The sequence below is a fragment of the Manis pentadactyla genome, chromosome 1 (assembly GCF_030020395.1).
Source record: "Manis pentadactyla isolate mManPen7 chromosome 1, mManPen7.hap1, whole genome shotgun sequence".
In the NCBI taxonomy this organism is placed as follows: Eukaryota; Metazoa; Chordata; class Mammalia; order Pholidota; family Manidae; genus Manis; species Manis pentadactyla.
The window spans coordinates 175,461,261-175,482,928 of record NC_080019.1 but is presented as its reverse complement, the minus strand read 5'-3'; the positions used below and the strand labels follow the sequence as shown (position 1 = coordinate 175,482,928).

Sequence of the window (21,668 nt, the reverse complement as noted above, 5' to 3'; positions counted from 1 at the left end):
TTTTAAAGTGAAACTTTTGTACCCCACCCAAGGGTGGGGGCTGGAGGTTGAATCAGCCAACAATGGCCAGTGACTTAGTTATTCTTGACTGTGCAATGAAGCCTTCACAAAAACCCACTAGAGGAGCATATTTCTTTCTTGCATCGTGCTTCTCTGTTGGTAAGAACTTCCATGCTTGGGGAACCAGAACATGTACATGTGCAACCGAGCCAGGCCCCAAGATCCAGGAGGACAGAAGCTTCTTTATTTGGGACCTTGTCCTATGGATCTCTTCCTCTGACTGTTAACCTGTATCCTTTATTAAACTGGTAAAATGTTTTCCTGAGTTCTGTGAGCCACTCAAGCAAATTAATTGAACCAAAGGGGGATGACCTCCAATTTGTAGCCAGTTGATCAGAAGCACAGGGAACAGCCTGGGGTTTGTGACTGGCATCTGGAGTTGGGAGTGGAGCGCAGAATTGGAGGATGGAGCCCATAACCTGGGGAATCTGGTGCTGTCTCCAGGCTGATAGCATCAGAATTGAGTTGAGCTCTTGGACACCCTGCTGGTCTTCAAGAATTGCTTGGAATTGTGCTTGGGAATACCCCCCAGCCCCAACCACACACAAGCACGCACGCATGCGCTGGAATTGGGTCTGGGAACTTGAAAGGAGTTTTACTGTTGTGTATATTACTGCTGTGTATAATAAAAACATAATCCCTCATAGCACTGTTGCCTGGATAAAGTGAGGTAATGCATCTGAATAGGTTTGTAAACTACTAGCTCTCCACAATATGTTATTTACAGTTATGATAGGTGATGATGGTATATGGTGATCAAGGTTGGTTCCAAGGGAAATTGTCAAGTTGGTGAGTATTGTCCTTACATTTCTAAATTTCCTCATAAAGAAAAATTTAAATGTACTTTCTACTATTCTCACCCACTCCCTGACTCCAAATTGGGCAGCTTGTAAATGAAGCAGATAGCATGGTTAAGATTTAACGATTCTAATATAAATTCCTAAAAGCTGAAGCTCTTCACACACATGCTGCAAGCCTTTTAGACTTTCATGGGAAATAAACCTGTTTCTAAAATACATCTTGATATTATTTCAAGTGAGGGCTTAAGACCAAGTGAAATATTTATTCATTTTGGGTTTGGTTTGACTTTATTCCAGTTCACTGTAGTTAGAAAAAAGGAAAATATGCTTGATTCCAGTTCATGGCTCATAAGTAAAATAATATTTATGTTCAGACTGTCGAAAATTAATGTGGTACATTCTGGCTTTGGTTTGTTTGGTTTAAAGCAAAATTTGGGTTTTAAGAGAAGATAAAAAACTGAGTGAATTAAAATTAGTTCAAAAGGAGTATGGATATTTTGAAAACTGATATATCTCATAATAAAACTCAGGTATCTAATGGACACTTGCATTAGAACTTTCTGCTTTGATATTCAGCTTTGCTGAAAATAAAAAATTGATTTTAGGATCTCAACCCCTGTGTTATTATTTTTATGGCATGGTCTTAAGAAAAGTAATATAGTAGGGTACAGGTTTTAGAGTAGGATCCTGTGGGTATACTTTATTAAAGGGGGGGTTACCTTAGGCAAATTACCAAACCTTTTCAAACACCTTACTTTCTCCTGTTTATTAAATGATTATCATGGGTATGTCACAAGGTTGTTGTAGGGATTAAATTGTACTGTGGTTCTTTCTCACAGTATGGTAGCTGAAACTGCATTAAGAATCATTTGGGGGGATGCTTATTAAAAGGACAGTTTCCCAAGCCCCACTTGCAGACCTGTGTCTCTCTCTACGGGTAAAATTCTAGGATCTTCGTTTTAAATTCTCCCAGGTGATTCTTATGTCTTCTGTGAGTGGTGCTTTCAAACTGTAAAACAGTATTTAAGAAATACACTTATGTATATAATGATATAAATTGACCTTAAGACCTCAGAGATGTTCCTTGCCCAGTTCTTATCCATTGCTGCATATTGATGCTCCAAATACAGAATTATTTGGAAAAGGTTATGAAATGAGTAATTCTTCTACCTGTATATAAATACACATATGGCAAGTTGGTTCAAGTGTTTTGACTGTTTGTTGTCACTATGTTTTCTGTAAGACCTCCATTCTTTTTTACTGCATTTGACCCTTGAAAAACACAGGGACTAGAGGCACAAAAAGTCCACATGTAGCTTTTGACTCCCCAAAACTTTACTGATAGCCTACTTTTGACCAGAGGGCTTACTGATAACATAAGCAATAGTTTAACACATTTCATTTTATTATATGTATACTATACTGTATTCTTATAATAAAGTAAGCTAAAGAAATGAAAATGCTTTTTTTCATGTTGTGGCAAATCTCCAAAAATTTGTCCAATATATTTATTGAAAAAAAGTCTGTATATAAGTGGACCTGAACAGTTCAAACCTTTGTTTTAAGGCCCAACTGTACGTTTAAGGTGTTTCTGTACCTACTCTGGGGATTGGTATGTAAATCAACCACAAGAGTAAGAAGCAGCGAAAGTACTGCTTAAGGTTCAACGTGACGTAGTCCATTCCCAAACCCTGATGATTCTGCCTGAGTGAGGCTTACATAAATTCAGCAGCAAACATTTGCCAAGCACCTGCATTGTGCTGAACCCTGTGCTAATAAGCACTAGAGAAATGTAAATGATTCAGATAATGCCTGGCTTTTCTAAGAGCTCTTAGTCAAGTGAGGGGGTCAGACTCTTAATAATTATAGAACATTGTGATAAGCACTGAAGTAGGGCATTTACCAGCTGGTGAAAGAACATAGCAGAGCAGAATAATGTTTGCTATTTCCACTGCCAATAGTTCAAAGTTCAGAGGAACTGTAATTTATTGAGTACCCACTGTGTGGCATGCACTTAAAAAAAAACAGCTGCTTAACTTAGTTATTTAATCATCACAACAACAGTATGAAGTAGCATCTATCTCCATTTTATACTCAGTGTTGGAATATGTGATTCAAACCTTGGTATTGGCTTCAGAGCTCATATTAGACCATCATGCCTTTCTGTAAGGACAAAAACTTGGCTGAATTTTTTTCTTTCTCAAAAGAAATTGTATGATTCTTCAGAATTGATGCTTGTTAATCTCATTGACCTAGTATTTTACTGTGATTGAAAATGTGCTGTTTTGCTGACGGTTACTGTGGAGTCCTTTCTGTCTTGTTTTTATCCTCTGCCATCTTATGTTTTTCTTCCTATTTCTAGAAGTATAAACATCTTCAAAAACCAACCCAATTGTATGACATCTGTCCGTTTTGTTTCCCCTGCCTTTCCTATAACTCAACACCAAAAAACCCTAAATAATCTGATTTAAAAATGGGTAGAGGACCTGAATTTTTTTCCAGAAAAAGATAAACAGATGGCCAACAGGTACATGAAAAGATGCTCAACATGTTAATCAGGGAAATGCAAATCCAAACCACAATGAGCTATCACCTCACACCAGTCAGAGTTGTTCATCTCAGCAAGACAAAACGTAAGTGTTGGTGAGGATACAGAGAAGAGGGAGCCCTCATACACTGTTGGTGGAAATGTAAATTGGCACAGCCATTATGGAAAGCAATATGGAGGTTTAAAAAAAAAATTAGAAATACCACACGATCTAGTAATTCCACTTCTGGGAATTAATGCAAAGAAAACAAAAACAAAACCACTAATTTGAAAAGATGTATGCATTCCTATGTTTATCACAGTATTATTTATAAGAGCCAAGATATGGAGTAAAGATGTACATATAACAGTGGAATATTACTCAGCCATAAAGAATGAAATCTTGTCATTTGTAACAACATGGGTGGACCTAGAGGGTGTTATGCTAAGTGAAGTAAGTCAGAGAAAGACAGCAAACACTACAATGAAAAACATTATTATGGTTGTCTCTTATTTCTCTTTGTGATAAACAATAGGTATTGCTGTTTTCTTTATTAGTACTATTTTTACAAAAATACTTTGTATCATCTTTGGTGTGCTGGTCTCTCTGGACTTTTGTTACAGACTTAACTTCCTGTTATTTCTACACAGACTTAATTCTTAAAGGAAGATCTTACACAGACAGTCAGTACTGATAATCAGTTTGCATCAGCAGTATGGATTATTAACATCTCTAAAGCTTCTCAGTTAGAGTGTCACAGTTGTTGCTTTTTCTCAGCTCTGAATCTTAAGAAACACCAAATTAAATGTCTATGGTATGTTCAACTTTGAGATTTATTATTTATATGAAATTAGAATGTCAGTGTCAGATACCTCCTAAATATTTAATTTAAGTGTGCTTGAATATTTAATTTAATTTAAGTGCCTTTTGGTTTTTGGATGCCCACTCCACACTTGATGTGGACGGACCATGTTAGGCTGGCAGGAACATTTGTTCATTATCAGGGTTGTTGGTCTGAGGAGTGACTGGAGACCAAAAAGAAAAAAGAAAAAAAAAACAGGAAAAAAAGCAACCACACAGGTGTTGCTTTTAAGCTACAAACCTGTGTTTGAGAGGTTGAGAACAAGGTTGCTTGTATCATTTTGGGATATGCCTAAAGGCTTTTGTAAAATTGTATTCTATATTTAACTGCCTCAATAGAAAGTGGTGGTTCCATTGCTTATCAATTTTCCATTGCTTCATGAGTCTGTTGTGGTTTATGTATTTAAGATTTATTATGGTAAACAGTAGGAGATTTGATTCTATTTTCTAATTATAACAGGAAATTTATACCACCTGAGTGAAATTTACTTTGTAATGGAGGACAGGAATCCTCTGGCCAGAGAGAGGACCTGGAGCCAAGCTGTTTTATTGTTCTGCTGTTGTTGCTTCTGAGAGACAGTGGCATTTTTTGGAGACGAGTTTTGTAATTGGTATGAGCCTCACTATACCATGCATTCTGGGAAATTTAGTTTGGGCAAAGTAGTGACTTTTTTTTTAAATGAGGCATTTTTTTTTTTGTGCTTTCTAGCTTTTCATGAAGGTTTTGTTTTCTTGGTAGCAGTGTTTAAAATGCTAAGATCCCAAATTATCCAGTTTCTAGTAGCAAATGTTAAATTGTTTGAACATCAGAGAATCAGTTGTTCTTACATATTTGTCATCTGTATGCTTTTGCTTTGGGATAGGTTTCAAAATCTAATGTTGCCAAAGTATCTTTGAAAGTAGCTTTGCTGTTAATAAGTGAATAATTGAGGACTGAAAGCTATAAAGATTATTCATGTATTCTACTTTGTATTACTCTGGAGCTGATTTTTTTCATTATATTTTCAGAAACGTCTGCTTCTTTGGGGCATATAATATAGTATATGAAGTTAGTTTTCAGCTGTAATAGGATGGTTGTAAAATATAGTAGAGGCATCCTGAGGGAAGTGAAGAGTTCTACTTAAAGCTTAATAATACTGAACAAGATAATCTATTTTAATCTGTTCCTCATTTGCATAGTAAACATAATATATCACTGCATTTATTGTAAGTGTTACAGTAGTTGAAACAATGAATTGGAAAGTTCTCTTGTAAAGTGAAATTTTATATAGCTATTTTGTTGCTAAGTCAGCAAATTACAGTGCCAAATGGTGACATGTTTTTCCTTGGCATGCTATCTGCTGACTGTCCCATGTGCTACTGATGCTCATGCCAAGTCATCCCAGTATTATCTTGCCATTCTTTTACAGCTGTGCTATTTTAGATCTCTGATGGAACAGTCTAAAGAGCTTTATGATTTCTGAATAAAAATTCCAAGAACCTAGAGGTAGAAAGCCTGAGAGCATTGTTCTAGTATATCTAGGGATTTCATATTAGTAGGGAGTATAGCCAGTAAGAGTTCCCAGTAGTTTTGCTAACTGCTTGAAAGAGAATAGAGTAAATCTTTTAACTTCAGGTAAGATGGTAAGTAGTTTTTTTACTAACTTACAAGAGGGTGAAAAGATTGGTCCTTGTTCACATTCAGTTGCAGTTTAAAATAAAGAGGCCTCAAGAATCTCTTTCAGTGATAGGGTCTATAGAACCCATCTGTTTATCTTTCTACTCTGGTTTTAATATTTTTGCAGAATTACCTCATGTGTGCCTTTTCCCATAAGCAAATCATGATGCTGGGATAGATGTTACTTGGCTTAGTAACTGAAGTGGAAGAGATACTCAATCCAGGGGTTGCGATGGGTATGTTTCATTGCTGGTTCCTGAAGACCTGAAACCATTTTTCTGAAATGTGAAGAAGGGTTTTTCTAAAAATGCAACCTGAGGAGACAGGTGGGGAAAGTCATTGTACTTGCTTATATTGCTTGCATTCTCTTAAAAGAACAATTAAGCTGTGGCTACTGTTTTCTTTATTGAAGTATGGTTATACAGTAGACAAACATTATTTTTGGTTGTATCCCAGATGGCTTTGGTTTTCAATTAAAATTGTAGAGTACAACAGCCATTCTTAACATCCATTAATTTATCTTAAATAAAATGTAATGATATTTTGTTTTTTGAATTAGATCTGTGAAGTTTTGCAAACAACTTGTTCAGTGAAATTATTAACTCAACAGTTACTGAATTTGTGGTGTGGTTTTGACTTGGATGATCTAGGGAAGAGTCAGACTGAAATCACTTCAGCTTTCTTTTTTCTTTGAGACAATTGTATTATAAGAAAATGTATTCAGTCTTTAGATTTTAATCTTTTGGCTCTAACCTAGATCTAGATCTGTTGATTAGAGTTTGAGTTCAGAAGATTAAGTCTGTCTTTAGGATTGGTGTAATACAGGTAAACATACCTATTTTATAAATGAAGAAGAAAATAACTTATAAGATGGTTTATAGTCAACTTGAAAAGTTGTAGTAAAGATTAACATGGTCAGAAATGAAAGTAATGTGGGATATTTTTTGGGAGTGGACATGATTTAGATCTCATGTTAAACTAGGTTTTTAGCAAGTATATACAAGATTTATTAGAAAGTGAGATATGAAGGGAGCATTTGAAAGCTTTGAGAACTGCTGCATGTGTATTGGCTTGTACTGGGGTTTGTATGCATTTAAAGTATATATAATGCTGTTATAAATAAAAATGGTGTTGTTGACAAGATTTGAGTTATTCATTTTATAAGTGGTGGTGGTGGATTTGTGCTGGCTAAATCACACCTGTTTGGGCATTGCACTTTGGAACTAAAGACATACATGTTCAAGATAACTAGCCATGATATAATACAGACTGCCTGCAATTCATCTAGCTATGTTATGTAGAAATCATTTATTCCTTTGTATCTGTCATGAAGCTGCTTTGTGAGTAAGAGTTTGTTACAGGTACTGCTTATTGGCTTTTGTCTATATTAATACCTGTGTGAACTTAAATGCCTATAAATATTGGTTGTAATATGCCACTAACATTTGGGTATTCATTTATCTGGCAGTTTTATATTTGGGGAAAAATACTCAAAAAAAAAAGATTTTAAAAAATCATTTTACATGTGAAGTACAAAGGATTTCTTCATAATCTTAGCTATGTATCTAGATATAAATATTACATTATTTTTAATTTTATTAGGTTAGTATAGATTCAGTTATCTTAAAAATAAAATTGATGTAATGGAAGAATAGCAGAGGAAAAGAAGAAAAAGCAGTTTAGTCAGTGAGCCTATGGACTTACATTATACTGAGAATTGGTTTGAGATTTGTCAGGGAAGAGAAAAAAAGCACATACTGTAATCGCTACTTCACAATGATTGTAGTTATTGGAATCTGAGTATTCTGGTCGCTAAAACAGTTCTTTATAAAATCAGGTGCTAGGTAACATAGAATGGTTTAGAATAGTTTAAGATTTCAGAGAACAAGATGATTGTGGACAACTATTCCTAGTCAAGTAGGAAGGAGATGGTTCTTGAGCTTGAATTGAAGAGAGTCTTTGGATTGTTGCTTGGGGGAAGGGAAGGCAGAAAAGGTAAGGAGAGGGCCATGAGTGGGCCCAGACCGCAAAGCCAGTGAGTTACTTATGAATGAAGCTTAGTTCAGAATGGCTGTGGTTTTTCTCTCAAGTTCTACCTCTCATCCCCAATTTAATATGCTTCCCCCTGTTCCTTTTCCCCATATAACCTTTTTCTAAGAGGTATTCCACTATTTCTTAAAAAGAGGAAAGATAACAGAAATTCACAGCCTTACCTTCCTAAAAGCAGAGTGGTCTGAATAGAGTCAGCATATTTAGACATTTTTAGTTAAACATTTTATTTTCAAGTAAAATAAGGAAGCCTTGGGGAAAGAACTAGGAGTTGGACAGATTGGAATTCAGAGTTGAACTAGGAGTTGGACAGATTGGAATTCAGAGTTGGACAGATAAGGATTCAAACACTGTTGGGTCTACTACTCATTTTTTGACCTTGGGCAAATTTAACATTCTTCCCATTATGTTTAATATGGAAACAGTACTGTCCACTTCACGGTGGTGGTGTTTTCATTAAATGAAGTCATGTATATTAACTAAACATGGTGTCCGTTCTGTATAGAATGACTGAATAAATAGTGGTTAAAAAAGTTACTTAAATTGAAACAAATAGTTAAAGTATTTCTGTATGATTAAACTAAGATGAGCATTTAAAAATAACTTGTAGTAAAGAATATAGTTGACTTTTTATGCTTTGACTTTTTTAACTTTAATTTTCTGTTTAATTCTTCACAGTTCTCATTTTTCTGTCCCTTTTTTTGTTTAGGAGACAAAGATGGCAGCAAGGTGACCACAGTAGTGGCAACTCCTGGGCAGGGTCCAGACAGGCCGCAAGAAGTCAGCTATACAGACACTAAAGTGATTGGAAATGGGTCATTTGGTGTGGTATATCAAGCCAAACTTTGTGATTCTGGAGAACTGGTTGCCATCAAGAAAGTATTGCAGGACAAAAGATTTAAGGTAAGAACTTTGGTATTTCATGTATTTTGTTGCTACCAATACATGTAAATGAGTGGTTTTCCAGTCATTTCTTGCTGCTTCAAATTTCATTTGTGCAAATTTTTGTTCACTTCAACTACTGTAGCAACTTTATTTTTCATTTTGTATTTTGTAGAGATAAAAGTTACTGAAGACTGCAATATTAATTTTGAACCATTGCTTTAAGTGATACATGTGTTTAGAATGTTATGAAAGGTAGATGAAAATTTCTTAATTTATACTTTTAAAAAGTGACCTCTCCTTGAGAAACACTGCTTGTAATATATGACCATTTTATAGTTAGCTTTGCCTCCTTTCTTAAGAAATTTCTTTTGAATCTGTGATGCAGCATTATCATTTCCCCCCATAACTCCCACCTTGCTTTTATGTTCTCTTATGTCTCATTTCCATCTGCCCCTAGAAACCAACAGTCCCCATAGTTGAGTTTATTTTCTTTTCTACACCATCTCTTCAGGGATCCTATGCATGGATGTTCAGAGGTTGCCTCTATGTCACGGTATAGTGGAGAGTCAGGAGACCTGGGCTCTAATCAAGCCTCTACCATTAGCAAGCTGTATAGCTCTGTTCCCTTCTCTCTTCCTCCCACCTCTGAAACATTTTACTCTGGAGTCTCCCCTCTTCTAGGAACTATGCTAAACATTAAGGGATAGAAAAATAAGAGGTGATCACTGCTCTGAAATAGCACGCAGTCTAGTGTCAGTATGCTGTAGGAGGCCTCAGATATGCCAAAGAGGTTTAAAAAAAATTATAAAGTTTTTGTCTTCAGTTCTCACTCTCTGTCCCAAGCTATGGCAAACATAGTTCTATGTTGTCAGATGCCCACTGGATCTTGATATATGAATGTTTTACTGCTGTCTCAAATTGGCAAGGCTTCTTACTTAACCCTGACTCAATTTGTAAGACCCAGTGGAAATCCTTTCTCTTGGTTCCCCTTCCTTTTGCGTTTTTCTTATAATGATTTTATCATTCACCTTATCATTCAGACTCTTCCATTCCCTCATACCTTATATCTACTCATTATCAAACTTGGTTGATTTTCTTTTTTCCTCACTGCCTTATTGATAGGACTCTTCCCCTCAGTACTATTCTAGTCATGTCTTTGTCATTATTTGGCTTAATCAGTAGTAACATTGTACCTCAGATCTGCCCACTTCCAGTCCCTTTTGCACACCAACACTAGAATAATCCCACAGGCCAGTTTGGTCATGTTGTTTCTCCTACACACAAATATTCTGTGGTTCCTCATAGGCTAGAAAATAAAGCCCTCCAATAAGATTCAGGAGCTTCTGTAGTCTTCCCTTACCTCCAGTTGTTGTGGATTCAGGAGCTTCCATAGTCTTGCTTTACTTCCAGTTACTCAGCTTTCCAAACGTGTCACTATCCTTGAAATACATTGGTCTTTATGATTTCTCTGCTTTTTTTCAGCTTCCGTTCTGTTACTCCTGTTCTCCTGCTGTCTAAATCTTGTGCATATATAAAGACCCTTGTCAGATTCTTTCTTTTTGAAATTCCCCAGGTTCCAGCCAACCATATGTATCTTGCTATTCTAAACTCCTCAAGCACTTTATTGTCTATAATTTAGGAAATTGCCAATTTTTTGCTTGACAAAGACTCCTATTTTTATTATGTGTGTTCCTGAATACCCACATATTAAAAAAAATTTTTTTTTGGATTAGTAGTTGATGACGGCAAATACTTACCAAATTCTTACTAAGTGCTCAGTGGTCTACTAAGGTCTTTACATGAGTAGTGTTATTTGAGCCTTACCATTAGTATTGTGAGATTGGTACTGTTATTATTCAAATAAGGAAACTTACACACAAAGAGATTATAAATTAACTTGTCCATGGTCACACAGTTAGCAAGTGGATAGATGGGAAAGTATTTGAGTCCAAGCAATCTGACTCCAAAGGGTTTTATTACATTTTATCGTTGTTGTATCAAACCCGTATCTTCTGCCCAGAGAGTATTTGGGTTAGTTCTTCTTTTACTTACTTTTTTTTTTTTTTTAATAAAGATATTCCCTTACTTTAGCATAGTTAGGTTATTCATTAGAAATATTCATCGGTATTTCTATGTATCCCTTATAACTTCATCTCCATTCTTTTAGATTTTTAAAAAAAATTTGTTTTCTACCATATGATTTCACTTATATGTGGAATCTTAAAAAACGAAACAAACACAACAGCAGTAAACTCAACAGATGCTGAGAAGTGACTGGTGGTTACTTTGGGTGGGGGTTGGAGTGGGTCAGTAAAATAGATGAATGGGATAAAGAGGCACAAAATTTCAATCGTAATGTAAATTAGTTATAGGGATGAAGGTACAGCATAGAGAATATAGTCAGCTGTGTAGCATCTTTCTGTGTTGACAGATAGTAACTGCATTAGTTGGGGTGCGTATTTAACAATGTAGGTAACTGTCGAATCATTATGTTGTATACTTGAAACCAGTATAATATTGTATATCAGTTATACTAAAATTTAACAATTATATTTTTCAGTCTGTGAAACACTAAAATGGTTCTAAAAGTCAGAAATACAAGTGTCATTCCTTCTCTATTCTTCTGTCTTGTTTCCACTCACTCCCTGCACATAGCCAATTTGTTTGCGTTCTGGTTTATTTTTTTCTGGGTTTTGCACTGATGAGTAGTTAAGTGAATTTTTCTTTTTTTTTTTTTTTTTACACAAAACGTATATTAGAGATACTTTTATATTTGCTTTTTCTCTTAACTGTAGTTTCTAGAAAACATAACAGTTAAGAGATTTTTCTCATCCTTTTTACAGCTGTGTAGTATTGCAGTTCATTCAATCACTCTTTTATGTATAAATACTTAATTTCTTTTCTATTTTACCTCCAAGAGTACTTATGAGAATCTTGTGCATATGATTTTTTTAATTAGATGTTTATTTTCAGGGTAACCTAAGTAAGACTGCTGAGTCAAAACATAAATGCATATATAATCTTGTTTGATTAAATTCCCCTCCATAAGGATTGTACCAGTATGCATCCTCCCCAGTAATATGAGTGACTATTTCCTCACCGCCTTGACAACATGCATTGCTTTATTTTTTCAATTTTTGCCAATCTGATAGGTGAGAAATGGTATTTCATTGTAGCTTTAATTTACAATCTTACTATAAATTTAGTTTAACATCTTTTCGTCTGTTCAAGGTCAATTTTATTTGTTTTTGTGTGTGTGAATTTTTCTCTCCCTCCTTTTTTGGGGGGGAATTTATATTTAAAATGGGTTTTTGTTCTTTTCCTATCAACTCTAAATAGGATTCTTTATTATAGAATAGATTTGGTCTTTATCTGTAATATGTGTTATATTTTTGCTTTAGGTGTGTTTTTTTTTGCCACATTAAAAGCACCCCTCTCCCATGCAAATCTATTGTTCTTTTGTCATAATCTGAATTTTGAGTTATGATTAGAAAGCCCTTTCTTTCTTTTTTTTAATTAAGGTATCGATATACACTCTTATGAAGGTTTCACAAGAAAAACAATGTGGTTACTACATTCGCCCATATTATCGAGTCCCTCCCATACCCCATTGCAGACACTGTCCATCAGTGTAGTAAGATGCCACAGAGTCACTACTTGTCTGGAAAGCCTTTCCTTATCATGTCTTTTCTTATAGAAAGCCTTTTCCTCAGGCTACAGAGAAATTCATCCATATTTTCTCCTGGAGTTGTAAGATTTCACTTCTTACATTTAGGTCCCTGATACATTTGAAGTTTATTCCTGTGTATGGAGTTCACTCCCATATATGGTATGAGTTACTGATCTAGTTTTGTACTTTCTAAATCATTAACCAGTTGTCTAAGAACAATTTATTAGAAGGTATATCTTTGTTCCAGTGATTTGAGATGCTATTGTTATTATACGCTAAATTTTCACACATAGTTGGTCTATTTTTGGACTTCTCATTCTGTTCCACTAGGTTTGCATATGCCTTTGTCAGTACTGCACTCTTTTAATTATAGAGCTTTAGAATATGTTTTAATACCTGGTTGTGCTGATTTGCTCTTGCAGCTTTTCTTTTTCATGTTTTACTGGTTACTCTTGGATGTTGTGTTGATTTTTCCATTTGAATTTTGGTATCAATTTGGCTAGTTCTATATAAAAGCTTGTTGATATTTTTAATTGGAATTTCATTAACTTTATAAATGAGGGAGAACTGACCTTTTTTTTTTTTTTTTTTTGAGAGGGCATCTCTCATATTTATTGATCAAATGGTTGTTAACAGTTAACAACAATAAAATTCTGTACAGGGGACTCAATTAACAATCATTAATCCACCCCAAGCCTAATTCTCATCAGTCTCTGATCTTCTGAAGCACAATGAACAAGTTCTTACATGGTGAACAAATTCTTACATAGTGAATAAGTTCTTACATGGTGAATAGTACAAGGGCAGTCATCACAAAAACTTTCGGTTTTGATCACGCATTATGAACTACAAACAATCAGGTCAGATATGAATATTCGTTTGATTTTTATACTTGATTTATATGTGAATCCCACATTTCTCCCTTATTATTATTATTATTATTTTTTTTAAATAAAATGCTGAAGTGGTAGGTAGATGCAAGATAAAGGTAGAAAACATAGTTTAGTGCTGTAAGAAAGCAAATGTAGATGATCAGGTGTGTGCCTGTAGACTATGTGCTAATCCAAGCTAGACAAGGGCAATAATACATCCACAGATGCAGAAGATTTCTCTCAAAACAGGGGGGGTGAGGTTCTAAGCCTCACCTCTGTTGATCCCCAATTTCTCACCTGATGGCCCCCCTGCGACTGTGCCTGTCTTAGGTTGTTCCTCCCTTGAGGAATCTTACCCGTCTCTGGCTAACCAGTCATCTTCCAGGGCCATACAGGGAAATGTTAAGTTGGTAAGTGAGAGAGAAGCCTTATTGTTTGAAAAGGTTAGCTTTTTACTTCTTTGCAGATTTATGTCCTCTGGGTTTTATGCCCAGCATTTGTCTTGAGGTATCATCATCTTTATCACTTGGAAGAATTATGATACTCGGTAAATTCGATATGAGGCACGAATAGAACTGACCTATATTTGATGTTGCATTATCTTCTCCAGGAATAAGAGGTATCATCCCATTTTTTCAACATCACTTTTGTGTCTGTCAAGGCTTTTGCTTATACAGACTTGATATTTCTTGTTAAATTTATTCCTAAGTATTTTATTGCTTTTGTTGCTATTGTATAGTTTTTGTTTTGCTTTTCTTCTGCTTGTTAAAAAGTAGTAAGTCAGTTCTTTCCACTATGCCACTTTTCATTTGTGGAACTTAAGTACTTTGTTCTTGTTAAATGTAAACTCTTTCCAAAAAAATTTTTTTTTGATATTTTGACTAATTCATTTCTCTCAATTATCATAAAATAGCAGCTTTTCTGACAATTTAAAATTCTGTACTCTCACATCTGATTTGCATAGCTTCTGCCTAGGATTGCATTAAATAAGTAGTATTTCCAGAAAAAGGTTGGAATAGTGTCTTGTCCTTCTTCAGTTAAATAAACCAACCTGCTGAACTTGCTAGTGTCAGTGAGAGGCAGTTTGTTCTGGTGAAAAAACAGAGATAAAAAGGAAAATGAGTAATTATCCCTGTATTAGTAGTCATGTAAATTGTATCTAAGACACTGATTTTTTAGGAGTTTCTAGTATAATAAGCTTCATTTCAGTAGTGTTTCACCTACATTTGAATGCCTTTTTCCTGTGACCCCATCATACTGTGGCACACTACTTAAACTAAAATTAAACTACCTCATCTGGCCAGTTTGGAAGTGCTTGTGGTAGAGAATGCTGTTGTATTTGTTGTGGGGTTAACTCCAGCTAGGTAACTTATGTAGGATCCTTTGATATTAGAATAGGGAGAAGATTAATGAATTGCGAAAGCTGCTACTAATGGTTGTTGACGCTGAGTTTTCCAATTTGAAAGTCAGCAAATTGCATTTTTAATTAATTAGTGATCTTAGCTTCATTACCTATTAATTTTAGTTCTCCTTTGAACTAAGTCACAGGTTTCAGGTCTCTGCTTGGTTTTATTTGTTCTGTGGTTAGGATATCGGAGTAGAGATGTGAAGTGTCACGGTTCTGTTGTGAATGGAGAGTGAGTAGAGCCCTACTTTTAATATATAACTGTGGACAGTGAGGAGAGAGAAGTCTGGTTTTGATCCTTATGGATATCCATTAACTATGAACCTCACTTTGATCATCTGTAAGATGGGGATGCTTCCTACTATAGCAGTGCTCCAGCCCAATGTTTGTCACATGAAAGAACTCAGTAAATATTTTGTTCCCTCTTTTTTCCTCTAGTGTTGTGTGAATCAGATGAAACAATTATGAGAACATGTTCTAAATTTTAAAAACTCCTTATAATTAAGTTTTGTTGTTTTTGTTTTTAGGCATTTGAATTATTATAGCAAACTGCTACTAACTTTGGATTTTTCCCTGTTTTACTTACTCTTAAATTTGGTAATCCTAGTTTCAGGCACCTAATTAATTTGTATTTATATAGCTATTTTAAGTCATTTGTGGAAAAATTATTTCTTGATAAAACTGACAACTTAAAAGAAATAGTAATCTTAAGTTATGCCATATGGAGTTGTGTTCTTTGGTTCATGAAAACTTGTTTTTATAAAGTGGAAGCTTAACCTTTCCTCCCCAGGAGAGAGGGGAGGACTGTGGCAGAGTGTAGGGAAAAAAACACTGCAGTGCTTCTCTAAAAAAATTACAGCAAAATCAAGGGGAAATCCTCAACCCAAGGTTGAACCATCAGACCCCAGTGTCTCCTGGGTAAAGGACTCCATTCTTTATGTCTTCTGTACTCAGTCATTGGCTGGGAATAGTGGGGGGAACCTTGGCATGACCCTAACAAGAGGATGGCTTTGCGAGCTCAGCAGCTGGGACCATTGGACCAATGACATTCGGCGCAGCAGATCTGAGAGGCACATTTTCATAGTTGTCATAACAAACCTCTTAAGGACACAGACTGTTTTATGCTTCTTTCCCAAGTGCTTATGTAGGGTGACTACTAAAATATTTTTTAATTTAATTAAAATTAATTAAATTTTTAATATTTAATTAAAGGTTTGTGTGGAGGGGTTCTATTGATTTTCTCTTTAAGTTATACGTAGTTTTATTGCCTCTATTATTCCAGAGAGAAAAAGTGGAATCATGGCATGATCCTGAATGTTTTCTTCCAGGTTTTCAGTGGCTTAAATGACTTGAGAAGAGAGATAAAGCTTAATATAAGGTAGCCAGGGCAGTTAGGCAGGAAAATTGTTGTTTGTGCTCTTGGTGTTTTATCTAAGAATCTGTTTAACCCAAGGCCACAAAGATTTACCAATTAACCCTTGAACAGCATGAATCTGAACTGCAGAGTTTCACTTATATGAAAACTTTTTCAATATGTTGGAAAATTTTTTGGAGATATACAACAATTTGAAAAGCGTTTTCTTTAATCTAGTTACTTTATTGTAAGAATACAATATATTATACATATACAAAATTTGTTAATCAATTGGCTGTGTTACTAATAAGGCTTCTGGTCAACAGTAGGCTATCAGTAGTTAAGTTTTTGGGGAGTCAGAAGTTATACATGGATATTTGACTCTGGGGTGGTTGGCACCCCTAACCCTTACATTGTTCAAGGGCTAACTATACTCTTATGATTTCTTTCAAGGCTTTTTTGGTTTAAGTTCTTACATTTAGGTCTGTGCTACATTTGGAGTTAATTTCTGTGGCTGGCGTAAAGAAGGGGTCCAACTTTAATCTCTTGCAGGTGGATATCTAAGTTGTCCAAGCTCCACTGGTTGAAAAAATTACTCTGTTTCTGTTGAATTATCTTGGCATCCTTATAAAAAATCTATTGGCTGTAAATGTAGGTGTTTCTAGTCTCTGAATTCTATTTCATTGATCTTTGTGTCTTTCTTTGTGCCAATATCACACTGACATGATTATATTGTAGTAAGATATGAAGTCTGGAAGTGTGAGTTCTTCAACTTTTTTCTTCTTAAGATTATTTTGGATATTCTAAGTCCATTGCATTTCTATTTGAATTTTAAGGTCACCTTGTCATTATCTTTTTTTAAAGGGCACCTGGAATTTCAGTAGGATTGCATTGAATCTGAAGGTCAGTTTTGGAAACATTGCCATCTTAACACTAAGTCTTTTAATCCATGAATATGGAATGATGTTCTCTTTATTTCTTAATTTTGTAGTTTTCAATGTACAAGTCTTAAAATTCTTTCGTTAAACTCATTCCTAAGTATTTTATTATTTTTGATGCTATGTTAAGGTGAACTTTTCCCCTTAAATTCAAATTCATTTTCAGAGTGTTCTTTGCTAATGCTTGATTATTTTGACACCTTTTCAGCATGTAATTTTTACCTGTGTTTGCTGTTCATTGTTATATTAGGTTAGGTTAAGTTTTATAAATGGTCAACCTAAGATAAAAGATCCATCAACCAGATAGAGTGGTGGTGGGATATAGCAATTACTGAACACTGGGGTATAATTTCTGTTTTGCTTAAATTATTCAAGTGACTTCACTGCTAATCCCCAACTAGTCTCTTCTGGTTCCTTTAGCTTGATTATAATACCTGAAGGTCCTTTGCCACCCTTACTAGTTTTCCATTTTCCTAATGCCCAGAAAGTATTGAATATGGCCCTTTATTAAACTGGACAAGTTATTTCACTGCTAAGTATGTTTCCTGTTGGTTAGAAGTAGGAGGAAATGTTTAATACTTACACTTTTTTTTCTTAGAATCATGTGAGCGACCTTACATAAAAATAGCTTTTTAAAACTGTGAAGCAAACCCAGTATCATGGGCCTTCTCTTCAAATTATATTTTGTCATCTTTAGCTTGGGATAATCTATCTAGCCAGTTTATCTGAATAAACTCCTTTACTTTACTCTTCCATTAAAAAACCTTCACTGACTTCTTGAGTTTTGATCAAGTGTTAATTGAGGATAGCCAACTCTATCTGTATCTACTGAGTGCAAAGGACTAAATTAGATGTTGTATAGGTCACCAGAGGGGATATGATAACAATCTGTCACATTCAAGGAGTTTACAATCCATGTAGGATGATGAGACAAACATTTGGAACATGAAGTATTAAGCAGAATATGTATTTTGGTATCAGATACGGGAGTTCATGATTTATGTGGAAGGAAAATCATCCTGTAGGTGCCCCTCAAAATTGTGGTTACTTAAAGTTCTAGAGAACCTACATGGTTTATATTCACTGTTTTGGCTAGATAACTAAGGTGTACTTTAGGGTTTACTGAGGAGAATATTTATCTGGTCATTGTAGCCGTGCCTGACTCTTGGTGATGCTTCCATACTGAATAGGAAAACTTGAGGGTTTTTAGGGGGTGAGGAAGGAGTTAGGCATGGGGCCTTTTTAGTTGAATAGGTAGAATCTTTCACATCAGTGCATTTTGTCTTTTTAAGGAAATTGTATCTTTCTGAGTTTTTTCATTGACATATACTCTTCAGAATATTGTCATTGACATATTATTTCATTGATATGTTTAAAAGTATATTATATGTCAATGAAAGTTCAGAGATACTAAATAGCTTGTTACCGTGTTATCCATGTAGGAGTGTTTTCTTTGATGTGTTAACCAAAGGCAAAGGTTTTTTGTTTTGTTTTTTTTAAACAAAATTACCTTCTGTTTGGAAGAATTAGAGGAAGAAGGTTTTGTTTTTCTCATGATTGTTTTAATGCACTGACCTTGAGGAAGAGATGAATACTTTTGTAGATGTACATACTATTTGGTGGGCAAGAAGCTGGCTCAAGGATAGTATTTTCAAGCCTGCATCATTGCCCTGTGAGTATAGGACCCTTGCCCAATCTTAGTCTTCAGTGATCAGTTAAGAGAGTGAATTGAGAGAAAGTAGTATATCACAGCTTTAGTCTTCTGAATGTAAAATGGTCTTATGTGCATTATGAGGGGTGGGGTTCATGATTTAGGAACTTATCTCTGTAGCAACCCCCTTCTATTTTTTTGACTGGTAGTGATATTTCTTAAAATAAAATTCATTGTATTATATCTTTATTATCAGCAGAGGTGTTATTTTATGTCATCAATCTAAATACTCATTCAGCATTTGATTATTGATTACTTCTATGGTCTGGGCCTTGTTCTAGGCTTTGTGGATAAAACAGTGGACAAAACAGACAAAAACCTTTGCTATTTTTAAGCTTATATTTTAATGGGGAGAGATGGACAATGATGAATAAATATGGAAAATAGATACGGTATGTCAGATAATGTGTTGCTCTGGACATGAAAAGCAAAGAAGGAAAAAGGAATGGTGGGAGTGAGTGTTGAGGTATGACAATGTGACATTTCATTGTAGGTGAAGGGGACTAGATATTCAGATGTTTCGGAGAAGTTAGTTCCAGATGGAAGGAATAGCAAATGCAGACCCTGAGAGCAGTGCCTGAAGTATATGAGGAACAGCCAGCTGGTTAGTTTGGTAGAAGAGGAGTAATGGATCAGCAAGTAATGAAGTGAGCGGAGAAAGAAGGTAGGGATGGGTGAGGTAGTTTATAGAAGCCTTGTTAGCCAAAGTAAGGATTTGGGCTTTAACTCTTTTCAAAATGGGGAGCCACTGAAGGTTTTAAGCAGAGAAATGTCATGGTCTGACCTACATTTTAAAATTTAAGATCACCCTGCCTGCTTTGTTGAGCATAGATGGAAGGTAAGCAAGGGGGAAGCTGAAAGACCATTTAGGAAGTTATTTAGTACTTTAGGCGAAAGACTCCTAAAAGACTTGCATTGCAGTAGGGAGATCGTGAGAAATCAGATCATGGAGAACATACACACATACACATGTACATACAAATATACTTCTACGTATACACACACACACAAATACATATCTATAGTTTTTTATGTTAGATAATTGTAGATACACTTGCAATTATAAGACATAATACAGAGAGAGCCGTGTACCCTTTACCCAGTTTCCCTCAATAACATCTTGCAAACCCATAATACAGTATCACAACCAGAGATTGACATTAATATGACCAGTAGTCTTGTTCATATTTCCCCAGATTTACTTATACTTTTGTACATGTGTTTGTGCACTTAGTTCTATCCAGTTTTATTACATGTGTAGGTTTGTGTATTTACTACCACAGCCAAGATATAGAACAGTTCCATCATCACAAGGGTACCCTTCTAAGGTGACATCCCTTAAACCCTCCCCACCATCCCTACACTCCTCATGCCTACTTACCCTAGCAACAACCAGTAATCTTTGGCCTGTTTTTATATTTTTGTTACTTTGAGAATGTTATGTAACTGTTATTATATATAATATGTAACCTTTTGAGATTGGCTTTATTTGCTCAGCATAATTCTCTGGAGATTCATCAGAGTTGTTGCATATATCAGTAATTAGGTATTTTTTATTGCTGAGTAGTATTCCCTATTACAGATATACTACAGATTGTTTACCCATTCACCACAATACACCCTAGTAGTATTCCATATTATGGATATACTACAAGTTGTTTCCCTCTTCACATCTGATAGCTATTCTGAATAAAGCTGCTGTGAACATTGATCTGTAGGTTTTTGTGTGAATATAAATTTCCATTTCTATGGGATAAGTGCCCAAGAATGCAATTGCTGACATCTTGGATATATTTTGATGGTGGAGCCAACAGGATTTCTTGACAGATTTAGTGTGAGATCAGAGAGAAAGAGGAATCAGGATTTTTGGCTTACACAACTGTAGTTGTGCAGAACTAGAAGAGTAGAATTGTCAGCAGTTGAGATAGAGAAAGCTATGGGTAGAGCAGGTTTAAGTAAGATCAAGAATTTTGCTCATGGCATGTCAAGTTGATGTATATTATATACAGAAGAATTGTCAAGTAGGCAGTTGGCTAAAAGATTCTGGAGTAGACAGGAGAGATCTGGTCTTGGGATATAAAATTGAGAGTCATCAGCTACTGGAAGAGATAATAACAAACATAGGTGAAAAGGGGTAAGAGGCCAAGTCCTGGTTACCCCATTGTTTAGAAAACATGGAGATTAGGAAGAACTAGCAAAAGAAACTATGAATTTGTCCAGGGAGGAAAACCAGGAAAATTTATTGTCACAGAAGGCAATTGGAGAGAGTAGTCCAAAAAGTGAACTTCTTGCTGGTTATCTGTTTTTGTGGAAACCATAGTTACAATATGTGGGCATATAGTAATAGCCTGAGATTTTAGTTGGGGATATTCTAGTGGTAGATAGGATGATGTCTCATCTTTCTAGTTTCTTCTTAGTAAGGAAAAAAAGGAGATTTTGAGTTTTTGTTTGCACATTCATAACATAAACAACAACAAAAAAGCTAATAGGAATGATTTTAATTTAATTCAGTTGAATAGGAATTGAAGATAGGAATTGAATCCTGCTAATTAAGATCCAAGTTAATTGTATACTTGTTCATGAAAAATCTTTTAAATGTCAGGCATAAGTTCTTTCTTTTTTTAAAAAACTCACTTAATTTTTTTGATACCTGTAATGAATGGCACTTAACATTTTCTGTCATGTGATATCATTATTTACATACTTGTATACTTGTCTCACTTTGCATGACAAGTGCTTTCAATACTGAAGTCCTGCTTTATTGTCATTCTCTTCCCCAACCATATAGTAATAAATGAAAATTGTTGGAATTGAGTTCATTTTATTGTGGTAGTTAAAAGCATGGGCTTAGGAATCTGACACATCTTTTTTAAATTTT

At 35.1% G+C, this 21,668-nt stretch overlaps 1 protein-coding gene across 6 annotated transcripts in view; it reads left to right on the top strand.

The window, feature by feature from the left end:
* GSK3B (glycogen synthase kinase 3 beta) overlaps window positions 1-21,668 on the top strand; it is a 229,100-nt gene that overhangs the window by 83,490 nt on the left and 123,942 nt on the right. For 5 of the 6 annotated variants that reach the window (XM_057503020.1, XM_036883498.2, XM_057503023.1 and 2 more), the window contains exon 2: window positions 8,665-8,858. In XM_057503020.1, the coding sequence (XP_057359003.1) occupies window positions 8,665-8,858 (194 nt within the window). Of the gene's footprint in view, window positions 1-6,033; window positions 6,233-8,664; window positions 8,859-21,668 lie in introns of all 6 variants that reach the window. The other variant, XM_057503018.1, reaches the window with a different exon arrangement.